Source organism: Stenella coeruleoalba (genome assembly GCF_951394435.1).
Source record: "Stenella coeruleoalba genome assembly, chromosome: 3".
Classification (NCBI taxonomy): Eukaryota; Metazoa; Chordata; class Mammalia; order Artiodactyla; family Delphinidae; genus Stenella; species Stenella coeruleoalba.
The window spans coordinates 72,101,586-72,118,395 of NC_137148.1; the positions used below are offsets into that span (position 1 = coordinate 72,101,586).

The 16,810-nt window shown below is 35.7% G+C and overlaps 1 protein-coding gene across 1 annotated transcript in view; it reads left to right on the plus strand.

The window, feature by feature from the left end:
* The window catches only part of POLR3G (RNA polymerase III subunit G), a 41,109-nt gene that overhangs the window by 5,235 nt on the left and 19,064 nt on the right, over positions 1-16,810 (plus strand). The window contains exons 2-3 of the mRNA XM_079917981.1: positions 2,447-2,568; positions 4,813-4,942. Of these exons, the coding sequence (XP_079774107.1) occupies positions 2,452-2,568; positions 4,813-4,942 (247 nt within the window). The 5' untranslated portion in view covers positions 2,447-2,451. The remainder of the gene's footprint in view (positions 1-2,446; positions 2,569-4,812; positions 4,943-16,810) is intronic.

Sequence of the window (16,810 nt, forward strand, 5' to 3'; positions counted from 1 at the left end):
AAAAGCTGGTTAAAAAGACTCTTCATTCAAGAAGTTTAGCAGGATGAAAAAGGACCACAGTAATGGTTAAATCAACTTTAAGGATTTCAAACAGTGAAGCTTAGGCCACACTTGTGAGCCACTTTTTCCATGAGATGGTTACCCGAGTCCAGGGATTACCTTTCAGCTCTGCAAGAGAAGAAAATTAATTTAGCAGCTTCCCCAGGTACAGGAGAACTGACTCATGATAACCAAACTAAAAAGAAATGGATTTGTAGGCCAGAATGCCATGTAACTATTAAGAGTGTCTCAATAGTTAGGATTGATTTTTCTGCCAAGGGCAGTACATTCACTAATGGTAATCAGTTTATACACCCGAAGGTTTCTTGATAAATATGAAAGTTTAGAGTCAGCAGAGTTGATATTTCTCAAGGGATATTCCATCAAGCAACGGCAGCTGATATACTCTCTTTTGTAGGGTGGGTTTTCCTTAGAGTGAGGGTGTGAGCTCTTCTGCTCAGCAATTTTTGTACTTGGGAGACCTGCTTTCTATAGGCTCAGCATATGTTTTAGTGACTCCGCAATTGAAGCAAGGCCATTTGGATATTTTCCCTCTCTTAGTGTGGACAAACGGAATGAGCTTGGTAATTAAAGTAAGTATCTTTTCTGTATGAATTGTGTTTCATAGTAACTAAATAGTAGATGAGGGGAATTGATTACTGGTGGGATTCTAGTTAGTAAAGAAAGAATGATAATATTTGTGTATCACCACATTACAATCCGTAATGGAACCGTGAATCTAGGCTATGATCATCAATGGCTGCAATTTTAAAATCATTAAGTGAAAACTGATAGGAACTTCATACTGGACGAAACAGACTGACAGCACCTAAACCCAATGACCAGAGAACATCACTGAGAAAGACTTCATGTGCGTCCTGTGATGCAGTAGGAAAAACAGAGCATCTCTTTTAAGTATTCTTGTACAAAATCAAACCCAAATTTGAGTAAGCCTCTATTCCATCTGTTTATAGAAAATACAGGGAGTAGAGGAATGTATTAAACCACATCTTGTGTAATCAATCATGCAAATCCAGAATATGGGAAATTGTACAGCCTTCCTACTCTCAAAGTGTGGTCTGCAAACCAGTAGCATTGATAGCTTCAGAGAGCTTGTTAGAAATGCAGATTCTCAGGCCTACCCTGGGCCAGCTGGTTCAGATTCTGCCTTTTAACAAGATTCCTAGGTAATTTGCACATGCCTTAAAGTTGGAGAAGCATTGCAAAGGACAATGACCTTGTTTTTTTCAACACATAAATGATTAGGGATAAAAGGGAGGGAACTGTTACAGTGGTATGGAGGGCATATTATTGCTTTCTTGGGCTTACAGAGTTGAATGATACTCAGTAGCATCATTGGGGGAAAGATTTAAAGAATGTGCATTATAATCTTCACTACAGTCCAATACAGAGTTGTAGTGAAAGAGCCCTAGTGTAGGAATCCTGTTTTCGCATTACAGTTGACTCTGAATGACACAAGTTTGAATTACATGGGTCCACTTATATATGGATTTTTTTTTCAATAAATACTAACACTACACAGTCTGAGGTTGGTTGAATTTGAGAATGCAGAACCACAGATTCAAAGGGCTGACTATAAAATTATACATGGATTTTTGACTGCATGGGGGGTCGGTGCCCCTAATCCCATGTTGTTCAAGCATCAACTGTATAGTGTAATCACATTTCAGACAATTCAGAAATTCAGTTCAGGACTTAAGAATGACATTGTCATTATCTCTAAAGTTAAAGAGTACAGGTTTATCTTACCTTTAACTTAACTATTTGAGATGTTTTTTCTCTGAACTTTAAAAATTTTTTTTGCTTGGACAGACCTCTTCAAAGTTTTACTGAGCCCATTCCCATTTCTAAAAGGAGGACATTGGAGGATCTCAAGGATTCTAACACTCAAATTTTAGGATAAAAAATTACTTAAAAATTTAAAGTATACATGACTGCTGATAGTCTTCAAGTTGATTAAAAAAACGAGGTGTCCCCTCTTCATCAGCACAACCTTTCCTTGGCCACATTTTGTAATATCTATCTGAGATCTTGTTGCCAGACCACAGAGAGGTGGAGAGAATTGCATCAGCTGGCTGCACAGCGCTTGGGGCAGCATCGCAAAGGAGCCCCAGGATCAGCCCTCCACCCAGGATCTGGGTGAGGTAGTTGAGCCCATCATCACTTTACTTGCCAAACATGACTAGATGTGACGGGTTCAGGAGTCAGTTTATCACATATTTATTTATTTACAGGTTTTGCTTTCCAGAAGTGTTTTAAATGGGCCATGCTATTTAAGGAGTGGAGTGTATTTTGTTTTAAAATGTTAGTTTCATTTATCATTTGATCCAGTGAATCTTAATCATTAACAGTGTCTTAATTTGCCCACTTTTTCTGATGTAACTAGTTCTGATGGCTGGGAATAAAGGAAGAGGACGTGCTGCTTACACCTTTAATATTGAGGCAGTTGGATTTAGCAGAGGTGAAAAGTTACCTGATGTGGTATTGAAGCCACCCCCACTATTTCCTGTAAGTACATTAACAACAAAATGCTCACAGGGTGTTTTTTCATGTTTCAGAGAAAATTTAAATTCTGTATAAGACTTGAATATATGATATCATTACGATATCCTAACTATAAGAAAGTAAAAGAGAGTGTGTCACTTACCTTTAATGTAAATATTTCCACTGTTCTTTTCTGAAACTTTTCTAATTTTCAAACTGCTTTCTTAAAATACAGAAAACTATATACACCTTTTCCTGAATGTATTCAGTACTTTTTGAACCAAGAAAGAATTTTTTTTCAATCCTTGCATCTTATAATGCTGTTATTGATATATTCCAATATTAAAATAATATTTTTAAAAGTAAAGTCAGGTTTTACAGTGGTCCTCACTTCCCATTGTGCCAGATCTTCACCTAATGATTTTCTTCTCATCTTGTATCTATAGAATTTAATTTTGCTCCCTAGTATACCACTTGACCTTTTACCCACTGAACTTTATTTTTGCTTATTTCCTTATTAAAGTCAATTTTAATTTTGTTACTCTTTCTCAGAATATAAGCGTTTCTACTACATTTAGTGTTGCTTTTAAATTTAATGAGTATGCTGCAGACTTAATTGGTGTAATTTTTAATCTAATGTTTTCGCTTTATATTAAGTTTAAAATGTAAGCTTACATTTCCAGATGCACATGTGCTGTAGTATAAAATATGAAAAAATCATAAATAACCAGATACTCCCTCCAGGAATCTTTTCCCTCTTTTAAAAGGAAACATCCTTTGTTGAAAGATTTATGTAAGTAGAGGACCCTGGATAAATGTATTGGGGATCTAGATGTCTCACATGGGGAGTGTCTACTTTTTGCTCTTGGTATTTTGCCTTTCTGATATTCATTATAGCCTAAAAACAAAGGTAAATATCTCAGGTATAGACATTATGTCACTTTACATTGATTTCTTTTAAAACAAGCTCTTCTTCATGTGTGAGTTTACTTCTAAAGCTTGGGAATATTAGTACATACTGTTTTTTTCTGCATGGAATAAAAATGAAATTCCTTATTACTGGCTGAAAGGCTCTGTCTGATCTGGCCTTACTGATGTCTCTCTGACCCTTTTCCTACCACTGTCCTCATTCCTTAGCCATGCTGATCTCCTTGTTCCCCTAGGCATTTTCCTCTGCTTGTTTCCCTGGCTGGAGCCATTGATTTCCCCATTTCTTTGCATGGATGGCTTCGTAATTTTATCCAGATCTCTGCTCAAAGATGACTTCCCCGAGAGATAATGTGTGCATAACCCTGTCTAGACCAGCCACTTCCAATCTCCACGTACTCCGTTAGTCACTCTTTCCTCTTCCTGGCTTCAGCCCTTCTATTTCACTTATCACTATCTGAAATTATATATTACCTCATTTGTTTACTTATTTTCTCCCCTAGAATGTAAATTCCATGTAGGTAGGAAGTTTGACTAGTTCATCTCCTGTTGTCTAACCCCTTGTGACTTATAGTAGGCACTCAATAAATAGTTGTAGAATGAATAAATTCAGAGTGAAATTTTTAAAATGTACCCTATACTTAGCCTGTGAAACCAGAAATATCTTTTTTATGTACCCTGAGGACCCACATTTTAATGAATATATATATTATAAATATATATACATATGTGGGTGTGCATGTAATTTTTAAAAATTGAAGATACAGATTCAAATTTCTGCTTTGCCACTTTTGTGCTATATGGCCATATAGATTGTTCATTTCTCAGTTTCCTCACTGTGAAAGGGGAGATATTGATACTTTAGATGAGTTCATGGATTTTGAATATTGAGTACATCTAGGTTGTAATATGTAGTAACCAGTTGTTAAATGGTAGCTGCTACTACTTTTTTTTTAATGCTGCTGCTCCCACCAATACCACCTCCACTGACTGAGGTTAATAGGAGACTACAGCAGCTGCTTTTATTTGGGTGCCTTGATTGTTAAAATATAGAATCACAATCAACAGACTATATAGCAAAATGATTATTGGTGTGATCAGTAGAAAAATTAAGGCAGGTAGGAAAACTAAGTATCTTTTCTACTTCTAAAAGAAGAGCAAAATAGGAGATGGGTGAAAGGTTTAATAGATTATAAAAGCTCAAAATCTTTTAAGTTGATGGTAAAACTGAATACCTGTAAAATGTAGTTTTTCAATAAAACTAACATTTTTCAGAATATAGACAAAAAGGATATTAAAATATTTAATTTATTTTTTAAAATTGCCTCTTAATTTAAACAGGATACAGATTATAAACCAGTGCCACTGAAAACAGGAGAGGGTGAAGATTATGTGCTGGCCCTGAAACAGGAGTTGAGAGAAACAGTGAAAAGAATGCCTTATTTTGTAGAAACATCTGAAGAAAAACAAGGTGCGTATTGGACTCTTTATGTGGTTCACTGTCTACAGATGAAATAGCATTTCAGCATAAGATATATGACCTTTAATGCTGATTGATTTGATTCAGTCAGAAATTTCAATCAACTACCTTGAAAAAGCATATTTATGTTGATTTAGCAGAAAATATATTTTAAACTTTTTGATATTTTATTTTTTAAATTATCTTTCAAAATAGAAGTTTTATATGTTCAGTGAAATTTATGAAAAACAGAAGTATTAAGAAAGTAAGAATCACCTGTATTCCTTATGTCTAGAGAACTACTATTAATATTTTATTATATATTCCAGATTTTTCTTCTGTGTGTATATTCCTTTTATAAAATTGGAGTCATATTACTTTGTATCTTCCTTTTTCACTCAATAGCATATTAGCATTGTCACATATTCTTTTTTAGTTAATTTTTATTGGAGTATAGTTGATTTACAATGTTGTGTTAGTTTCAGGTGTACAGCAAAGTGAATCAGTTATACATATACATATATCCCCTCTTTCTTAGATTCTATTCCCATATAGGTCATTACAGAGTATTGAGTAAAGTTCCCTGTGCTATACAGTGGGTTCTTATTAGTTATCTATTTTATCCACATATTCTTAGCATTCTTAGAAAATATGATATTTGATGACTATGTGGTGTTCCATTGTGTGGATATAACATTATTAATTGTAACTAGTTCCCTGCTGTAAGATTTAAGATTGTTTCTAGTTTTTTTTCCTCATATCTATAATACTATGAGTACTATCCTTATACGTAAATCTTTGATCAGGTCTCTGATTATTTAATATTTTGGTTAAAATTTTTGAAAGGCTTGACTGTATTTTGGCTTACCATTTATCAGATATAAAATATAAAATATATATTCACTGGTTATGCCAAGGACAGAGAGGAGAAATTACAGTTGGAGAAGGCTTGACAGTCTCAGACTGGAAGTGCAAAGTGGTTTTAGAGGAAGAGAACACATTCCTGAGTAGTTATTTAGCACAGTAGAACTATATTGATTTTCAGTTTCTGCCCCTGAATGTTGAAATTAGAGAGATCGATATCATCCTTGAGTTCTCAAAACAACATCATTAAAACATGAGAAATTCATATAGTATCATTTCATTCCATTAGTATTAAAAATGCACACCCTTTTCCCTTATTCTAAAAGATTTAGATTGGATAAGAATCAAAAAGGAAGGCTTATATAGTAATACTACACGTGCTTATAATTGTAAGAAACATTTCAGACAAGTTTATTTAATTTTTCAAAACATAGCTTCTTGAAGTTATGTAATAAATGGTTTGATATTTTTACCTCAAACATACTGAATTTTTTTACTTTCATGATTATGTTGCATGCTTTTCTCTATTTGAGTTTAAAAATGAAATTAAATCTCATTTTAAAGATTTAAATAAGTAAGATTAAATGAACTAATAAATATTCAATCTTAGTGAATAGTGTAGGATATACTTTAGGCTTTTTTAAATTAGTTAGGCTTTTTAAAATTAGTCTCTTCTCTAGATTATGGGATGTACTTACTTAAATGTGGTTGTTATTAAAGTACATGTCCAATTTAAAAGTATGTCATACCATGGAAACATTTATTTGAGTCTTTTAAACCAGGAACATAATTTTGTTCATGGTTTCGGAGAGCAGCTGGCTTATACCTGGATCAAGACGGTCTTTACCTTTTTTTTTTTTTTTTTTTTTTTTTTGTGGTACGTGGGCCTCTCACTGTTGTGGCCTCTCCTGTTGCGGAGCACAGGCTCCGGACACGTGGGCTCAGCGGCCATGGCTCACGGGCCCAGGCACTCCGCAGCATGTGGAAGCTTCCTGGACCAGGACACGAACCCGTGTCCCCTGCATCAGCAGGCAGACTCTCAACCACTGCGCCACCTGGGAATCCCGGATCTTTACCTTTGATAACTGCATAATAAAGTATTTAAATATATAAGGAATCTTTTGTTACTGTTCCAGAAGAAACCTCTTGCATAGAATTTTCTAAACTGATACAAGTATATTCTCTTTGAATATACTCATGTTTACCTCTCTTTCCTGATATAATGTGTTATTAAAAAAAACTATGGTTGAAAGTAAAGGCTTTTTGGGTTGGGGCATGACCTCGGCTGACCTGCACTCTGAGCCTCCATTTACCACGTGTAAAAGGCACACAAGGCCCAGGGCACCACCTAGAGGCACATGGAGGAAGAAGGGTTGGTGCAGAGCCGGAAGAGCATGCAGCCGGTGGGGGGGTGGGGGTGTCGCGGCTCCTACAAAGGCACAGAGCATGTCACTAAGCTGAGATTCTGTGGCTGAGACCGCTGTTAAGAGCCTTCTGGCACTACTAATATCAGAGCCCTGTGGCTGACACTGTCTTGGTGCTCTGGCTGGGTGTCAGGCCTGTGCCTCTGAGGTGGGAGAGCCAAGCTCAGGACATTTGTCCACCAGAGACCTCCCGGCTCCAGGTAATATCAAACAGTGAAAGCTCTCCCAGAGATCTCCATCTCAACACTAAGACCCAGCTCTACTCAATGAACAACAAGCTATGGTGCTGGACACCCTATGCCAAACAACTAGCAAAACAGGAACACAACCCCATCCATTAGCAGAGAGGCTGCCTAAAATCATAATAAGGTCACAGACACCCCAAAACACACCACCAGACGCGGTCCTGCCCACCAGAAAGACAAGATCCAGCCTTATCCACCAGAACACAGGCACCAGTCCCCTCACCGGGAAGCCTACACAACCCACTGAACCAACCTTCGCCACTGGGGGCAGACACCAAAAACAACGGGAACTACGAACCTGCAGCCTGTGAAAAGGAGATCCTAAACACAGTAAGTTAAACAAAATGAGAAGACAGAGAAACACACAACAGATGAAGGAGCAAGATAAAAACCCACCAGACCAAACAAATGAGGAAATAAGCAGTCTACCTGAAAAAGAATTCAGAATAATGATAGTAAAGATGATCCAAAATCTTGGAAAAAGAATGGAGAAAATACAAGAAACGTTTAACAAGGACCTAGAAGAACTAAAGAGCAAACAAACAATGATGAAGAACACAATAAATAAAATTAAAAATTCTCTAGAAGGAATCAATAGCACAATAACTGAGGCAGAAGAACAGATAAGAGACCTGGAAGATAGAATAGTGGAAATAACTACCACAGAGCAGAATAAAGAAAAAAGAATGAAAAGAATTGAGGACAGTCTCAGAGACCTCTGGGACAACATTAAACGCACTAACATTCAAATTATAAGGATTCCAGAAGAAGAAGAGAAAAAGAAAGGGACTGAGAAAATATTTGAAGAGATTACAGTTGAAAACTTCCCGAATATAGGAAAGGAAATAGTCAATTAAGTCCAGGAAGCACAGAGAGTCCCATACAAGATAAATCCAAGGAGAAACATGCCAAGACACATATTAATCAAACTATCAAAAATTAAATACAAAGAAAAAATGTTAAAAGCAACAAGGGAAAAGGAACAGATAATATACAAGGGAATCCCCATAAGGTTAACAGCTCATCCTTCAGCAGAAACTCTGAAAGCCAGAAGGGAGTGGCAGGACATATTTAAAGTGATGAAAGGGAAAAACTTACAACCAAGATTACTCTACCCAGCAAGGATCTTATTCAGATTCAACGGAGAAATTAAAAGCTTTACAGACAAGCAAAAGCTAAAAGAATTCAGCACCACCAAACCAGCTGTACAACAAACGCTAAAAGAACTTCTCTAGGCAGGAAACAAAAGAGAAGAAGACCTATAATAACAAACCCAAAACAATTTAGAAAATGGTAATAGGAACATACATATCAATAACTACCCTAAATGTAAATGAATTAAATGCTCCAACCAAAAGACATAGACTGACTGAATGGATACAAAAACAAGACCCATATATATGCTGTCTACAAGAGACCCACTTCACACCTAGGGACACATACAGACTGAAAGTGAGGGGATGGAAAGATATTCCATGCAAATGGAAACCAAAAGAAAGCTGGAGTAGCAATTCTCATATCAGACAAAATAGACTTCAAAATAAAGACTATTACAAGAGACAAAGAAGGACACTACATAATGATCCAGAGATCAACCCAAGAAGATATAACAATCGTAACTATTTACGCACCCAACGTAGGAGCACCTCAATACAAAGGCAAATGCTAACAGCCATAAAAGGGGAAATCGACAGTAACACAATCATAGTAGAGGACTTTAACACCCCACTTTCACCAATGGACAGATCATCCAAGATGAAAATAAATAAGGAAACACAAGCTTTAAATGACACATTAAACAAGATGGACTTAATTGATATTTATAGGACATTCCATCCAAAAACAACAGAATACACTTTCTTCTTAAGTGCTCATGGAACATTCTCCAGGATAGATCATATCTTAGGTCACAAATCAAGCCTTGGTAAGTTTAAGAAAATTGAAATTGTATCAAGTATCTTTTCCGACGACAACACTGTGAGACTAGATATCAGCTACAGGAAAAAATCTGTAAAAACTACAAACACATGGAGACTAAACAATACACTACTTAATAACCAAGAGATCAGTGAAGAAATCAAAGAGGAAGTCAAAAATACCTAGAAACAAATGACAATGAAAACACAATGACCCAAAACCTATGGGATGCAGCAAAAGCAGTTCTAAGAGGGAAGTTTATACCAATACAATCCTACCTCAAGAGACAAGAAAAATCCCAAATAAACAACCTAACCTTTTTCCAAAAGCCATTAAAGAAAGAACAAAAAACCCCAAAGTTAGCAGAAGGAAAGAAGTCATAAAGATCAGATCAGAAATAAATGAAAAAGAAATGACGAAAACAATAGCAAAGATCAATAAAACTAAAATCTGGTTCTTTGAAAAGATAAACAAAATTGATAAACCATTGGCCAGACTCATCAAGAAAAAAAAGGAGAAGACTCAAATCAATAGAATTAGAAATGAAAAGGAGGAGTAACAACTGACACTGCAGAAATACAAAGAATCATGAGATTACTACAAGCAACTATATGCCAATAAAATGGCCAACCTGGAAGAAATGGACAAATTCTTAGAAAAGCACAACCTTCTGAGACTGAAGCAGGACGAAATAGAAAATATAAACAGCAATCACAAGCACTGAAATTGAGACTGTGATTAAAATCTTCCAACAAACAAAAGCCCAGGACCAGATGGCTTCACAGGCGAATTGTATCAAACATTTAGAGAAGAGCTAACACCTATCCTTCTCAAACTCTTCCAAAATATAGCAGAGGGAGGAACAAACTCATTCTATGAGGCCATCATCACCCTGATACTAAAACCAGACAAAGATGTCACAGAGGACGAAAACTATAGGCCAGTATCACTGATGAACATAGATGCAAAAATCCTCAACAAAATACTAGCAAACAGAATCCAACAGCACATTGAAAGGATCATACACCATGGTCAAGTGGGGTTTATCCCAGGAATGCAAGGATTCTTCAATATATGCAAATCATACACCATACTAACCAACTGAAGGAGAAAAACCATATGATCATCTCAATAGATGCAGAAAAGGCTTTTGACAAAATTCAACACCCATTTATGATAAAAACCCTCCAGAAAGTAGGCATAGAGGGAACTTACCTCAACATAATAAAGGCCATATGTGACAAACCCACAGCCAACATCATTCTCAATGGTGAAAAACTGAAACCATTTCCTCTAAGATCAGGAACAAGACAAGGTTTGTCCACTCTCACCACTGCTATTCAACATAGTTTTGGAAGTTTTAGCCACAGCAATCAGAGATGGAAAAGAGATAAAAGGAATCCAAATTGGAAAAGAAGAAGTAAAACTGTCACTGTTAAAAAAAGAAACAAAAACAAAACTGTCACTGTTTGCAGATGACATGATAATATACATGGAGAATCCTAAAGATGCTACCAGAAAACTACAGCTAATCAATGAATTTGTTAAAGTAGCAGGATACAATTTAATGCACAGAAATCTCTTGCATTTGTATATACTAATGATGAAAAATCTGAAAGAGGAATTAAGGAAACACTCCCATTTACCACTGTAACAAAAAGAATAAAATACCTAGCAATAAACCTACCTAAGGAGACAAAAGACCTGTATGCAGAAAACTATAAGACACTGATGAAAGAAATTAAAGATGATACAAAGAGATCGAGAGATATACCATGTTCTTCGATTGAAGAATCAACATTGTGAAAATGACTATACTACCCAAAGCAATCTACAGATTCAATGCAATCCCTATCAAACTTCCAATGGCATTTTTCACAGAACTAGAACAAAAAATTTTACAATTTGTATGGAAACACAGGAGACCCCGGAATAGCCAAAACGATCTTGAGAAAGAAAAATGGAGCTGGAGGAATCAGACTCCCGGACTTCACACTATACTACAGAGCTATAGAAATCAAGACAGTATGGTACTGGCACAAAAACAGAAATATAGATCAGTGGAACAGGATAGAAAGCCCAGAGATTAACCCACACAACTATAGTCACCTTATTTTTGATAAAGGAGGCAAGAGTATACAATGGAGAAAAGACAGCCTCTTCAATAAGTGGTGCTGGGAAAACTAGAAAACTACATGTAAAAGAATGAAATTACAACACTCCCTGATACCATACACAAAAATAAACTCAAAATGGATTAACGACCTAAATGTAAGGCCAGACACTATAAAACTCTTAGAGGAAAACATAGGCAGAACACTGTATGACATAAATCACAGTAAGATCCTTTCTGACCCACCTGCTAGAGAAATGGAAATAAAAACAAAAATAAACAAATGGGACGTAATGAAACATAAAAGCTTTTTCACAGCAAAGGAAAACACAAACAAGACGAAAAGACAGCCCTCAGAATGGGAGAAAATATTTGCAAATGAAGCAACTGACAAAGGATTAATCTCCAGAATTTACAAGCAGCTCATGCAGTTCAATGTCAAAGAAACAAACAACCCAATCCAAAAATGGGTAGAAGATCTAAATAGACTTTTCTCCAAAGAAGATATGCATATTGAAAACAAACATATGAAAGAATGCTCAACATCACTAATCATTAGAGAAATGCAAATCAAAACTACAATGAGGTATCACCTCTCAACAGTCAGAATGGCCATCATCAAAAAATCTACAAGCAATAAATGCTGGAGAGGGTGTGGAGAAAAGGGAACCCTCTTGCACTGTTGGTGGGAATGTAAATTGCTACAGCCACTATTGAGAACAGTATGGAGGTTCCTTAAAAAAACTACAAATAGAACTACCATATGACCCAGCAATCCCACTACTGGGCATATACCCTGAGAAAACTATAATTCAAAAAGAATCATGTACCACAATGTTCATTGCAGCTCTATTTGCAATAGCCAGGACATGGAAGCAACCTAAGTGTCCATCGACAGATGAATGGATAAAGAAGATGTGGTACATATATACAATGGAATATTGCTCAGCCATAAAAAGAGATGAAATTGAGTTATTTGTAGTGAGGTGGATGGACCTAGAGTCTGTCATACAGAGTGAAGTAAGTCAGAAAGAGAAAAACAAATACCTTATGCTAACACGTATATATAGAATCTAAAAAAAAAAAAGTTCTGAAGAACATAGGGGCAGTACAGGAATAAAGATGCAGACATAGAGAATGGACTTGAGGATTGAGGACACGAGGAGGGGGAAGGGTAAGCTGGGACGAAGTGAGAGAGTGGCATGGACTTATATATACTACCAAATGTAAAATAGATAGCTAGTGGGAAGCAGCCCCATAGCACAGGGAGATCAGCTCGTTGCTTTGTGACCACCTAGAGGGATGTGATGGTAGGGTAGGAGGGAGATGCAAGAGGGAGGAGATATGGGGATATATGTATATGTATAGCTGATTCACTTTGTTATACAGCAGAAACTAACACACCATTGTAAAGCAGTTATACTTCAATAAGGATGTTAAAATAAAGAAATAAATTAATAAATGAAAAGAAAGTAAAGGCTTTTAAAAATACATAATATATATATGAGTACAGGTTTATATACACTGTATATATACGTTATATGTATATACACACACACATACACACACACATATAGTGTGCATATACACACCTTGAATGGAAAAGAATTGGCCAGACTGAATAGAAGTACACAACTGTCATAGGGAGCCATATTCTAGATAGTGTTCCATCTCTGTATGTTCACCAGCCTTCTCTCATCACTCACTACCTATGTGCTTTAGGAAAGAGAGATTTATGGACAAATGTAAAGAACTAAAGCTGTACAGACTTTGACAAATAAGGTAGGAGATCTCTTCCTGATCATCAAATGGCTGGTGGCTTAGGGCACTGAGATTTGTTCACAAAGAACGGAGGGCACAGAATAAACATATTTCCTGTTGTGATAGATTCAAGGTTTGTTTATAGTGTTCTGAGGTAGAATTATAGAAATGATTGGTAGTTTCTCTGCAATGAAATTTATTATTTTTTAATAAAGAGAAATGAATCAATGAATTTTATTATTTTAATGAGTTTTAGCTGCAAAGGTGCATAGAGAGCATCTGGTCCAGTGGTTCCCAGCTCAGGTTCCTGAACCACTGGGGTCCTCTGAGCTAGAAACAGGGGTGACAGTGGTGATGGTTCTGTAAGCCATTTTCAGAAGCTTAATGGAAATCATACATTTACCTGCATTATGACCACAAGGGCTGTTATTGAACAAATGGAGTTTGTTTGGTTTATTAACTCTCAATATACTGTCAGGGTCCATTTTAATGTTTTAGTTTCTTTTTGAGCAGTTCTTACTATTTTATGTAATGATTGATATTCATTACTTATTTTTTCGTAGACATCTTCCAAAGAACAAAGAGAATTTGCTTTAGAAAAGACAAAAAATTCATATTATCTTAGCATTACCATACTGGCCAATTGGACCCTTTCATAAATCTAAAATACATTTTGGAACCTTAGTGATCTTATTTTTCTTGCCTCTTGAAATATTTTACTGTTTCATCATCATAGATATTATTTCATCACTTTTCATTAACTGTTCTCTACTATGAACTCATGAATCAATGAGTAAACAGTATATCTCTAAGAATGAAAAGGACATATGGTATTTTCATACAGTTCATCTTTCGCATAATATTTTGTGATAGGAACCTTGAAAATTCTGTTTGCTAAAATGACGTGACCATATTTTTTTTCTTTTTTGATGGTATTTATATACCAAATTTTATTTCATATAGTTTGTAACAGACAACTGCTGAAGGCAAAGGCAAAGACAAAGATGATTGAAAGGAAATAGATTATGTAGAAATGAAACAATTTATTGGATTGATCACATTAATTGGTAATTATAAATTTAATAATGAAAATGTTTTACAATTATAGATCAAAGAAGATGGCTGGGCCATCCTCTCTTCAACAAAAGTGTGAGCCATAACAGTTTTTTAAAGTGTTACATTTTGATGATGCAAATACAAGAAGAATTGGAAGTAATGATAAGCTAAAAGCTATTAATAGAAATGTATTTGTAATCTAGAATCACTTGGGTGGTGCAGGTGTGAGAAAAAGCAGAAATAATCAGTTAGAATTTATTAAAGATGTATTTGAAATCTGGAATCAGGATATATGAAATGCTTATATTTAAGGCTTGTACATGACAAACTCATGATGCACAGTTGATGCACACTTAGCTGCATTCAAAGGATGTAGCCCATTTTGGGTGAATATACCTTCAAAACCAGGAAAATAGTGGAGTATAATGAGTTTACTATACTTTGTTATTAAAGTTCCCAGTAATTAATTTTTTTTTAAATAACAGCTTTATTGAGATAAAATTCACATATCTAAAATTTACTTTTTAAAATATTTCAGTGCCTTTGAGTGTACTCACAGAATTGTGCTACCAACAGTGCTATCTAATTTTTAGAACTTGTTCATCATCCTGAAGAGATACCCCCATACCCATTAGTATCACTCCCCATTGTCCCCTCCCCCCCTCAGCCCATGGCAACCAGTAATCTGCTTTGTCTCTAGTGATTTATCTGTTCTAGACATTTCATATAAATGGAATCATAATATGTGTTCTTTGGTGACTGATTACTTTCACTTAACATAATGTTTTCAGGGTTCATACACAGTAAACCATGTATCAGTGTTTCATTCCTTTTTATGGTTGAATTATATTCCATTATATGTGTATACCACATTTTGTTCATTCATCAGTTGATGGACATTTGGGTCAGTTCCACATTGGGGCTACCATGAATAATGCTGCTATGAACATTCATATACATGTTGTTGTGTGGACATATGTCACTTTTATTGTGTACATATCTAGGGTCATATGGTAACTCTTTATTTTACATTTTGAGGAATTGCCAAAATGTTTTCTGAAGTGGTTGCACCATTTTACATTACCAAAAATGTATAAGGGTTCCAATTTCTCCACATCCTTGTTAACACTTATTACTGTCTTTTTAGTTCTAGCCATCTAACTGGGTATAAAGTGGTAGCTCATTGTAGTTTTGGTTGGAATTTCCCTAATGACTAATGATGTTGAACATCTTAGCATGTGCTTTTTGTCCATGTATATCTTCTTTGGAGAAACGTCTATTTGTATCCTTTGCTTTTTTAAATTGAATTCCAGTAGTTGGTTTTCAACATCTCTTATTCTTCTGTAAATTATTTGAAAGTAACTTAAAAATATAAAAATGGTTCATTGGTAGTAACCATTATTATTAATAAATGGTAATAATTTTTTCTTGGTAAATTGAGGGTTAAATTTTTTCAAAATATAGAATCTGTTTTGGAGAAAAATTTAAAATGCAGATGCTGGGAATCTCTCATTTGCCTTTTCTTTACAGATGAAAAACTTGAGAGCAAGATTGAAGTCAAACAGTTAAATATCTAGAAAAACCTTGTCTCTTAGTTTCTGATCTACTCTTTATTTTAGTTATCTTTGTCTGACACCATGGTCTTAGTATTATTTGGTGTACAATATTATATGTTACAGGTGTACAATATAGTGATTCACAATTTTTAAAGGTTACACTTCATTTATAGTTATTATAAAATATTTACTATATTCCCTGTGTTGTACAATATATCCCTGTAGCTTATTTTATACCTAATAGTTTGTACCTCTTAATTCCCTACCGCTGTATTGCCCCTACCCACCTCCCTCTCCCCACTCATAACCACTAGTTTGTTCCCTGTATCTGTGAATCTGTGGAAGCATTTTTTTTAACATGGAAGAAAAATCAGTGTCTACTTGGGTCTTGATTTTTATATTTTCATCTTTTATATTACCGTCTGCTTTTCATGACTATCCTCCTAAACCAGTTTTTATGATGAACCATGGTTTCAAGCTATTGTATAATGGTGTCACTTGCTAACTTGTGCTGTTGGGAAAGGGTTTGAGCCCTCATCGAGGGAATTTCTTGTGGCAAAGTGGGCAAAGCAGAACAAGAGCCACAGCCGCAGTCCTGTTTTTGGTGAGCTCGTAAGGTCCCTGCAGAGTTCTCAGCAGTGACATGGAAGGCTTGCAGCTTGCTCATTCATGCCCCATCAAGTCCAGCCTTGCCTACTCCTACCCTTTTCCGCATTCTCTTCCCCAATGGATTGTGAAAAGTAGCTCACTGAGAAGCCTAAGTAAATGTGTGTATTAAGCATTTGCTTACCTTACTGGAGGTAAGCAAACGGCCCTCCATCCTCACTTAGATACTTAATACCTTCCAGTTATACAAGGTTTAGAGTTTGGGAGCTGGAGGCCAGTGTCACAAGAAGAAAATAGAAGATGCCAAGTAGACCCCCTGCCCTTATGTGTAAGTGGCT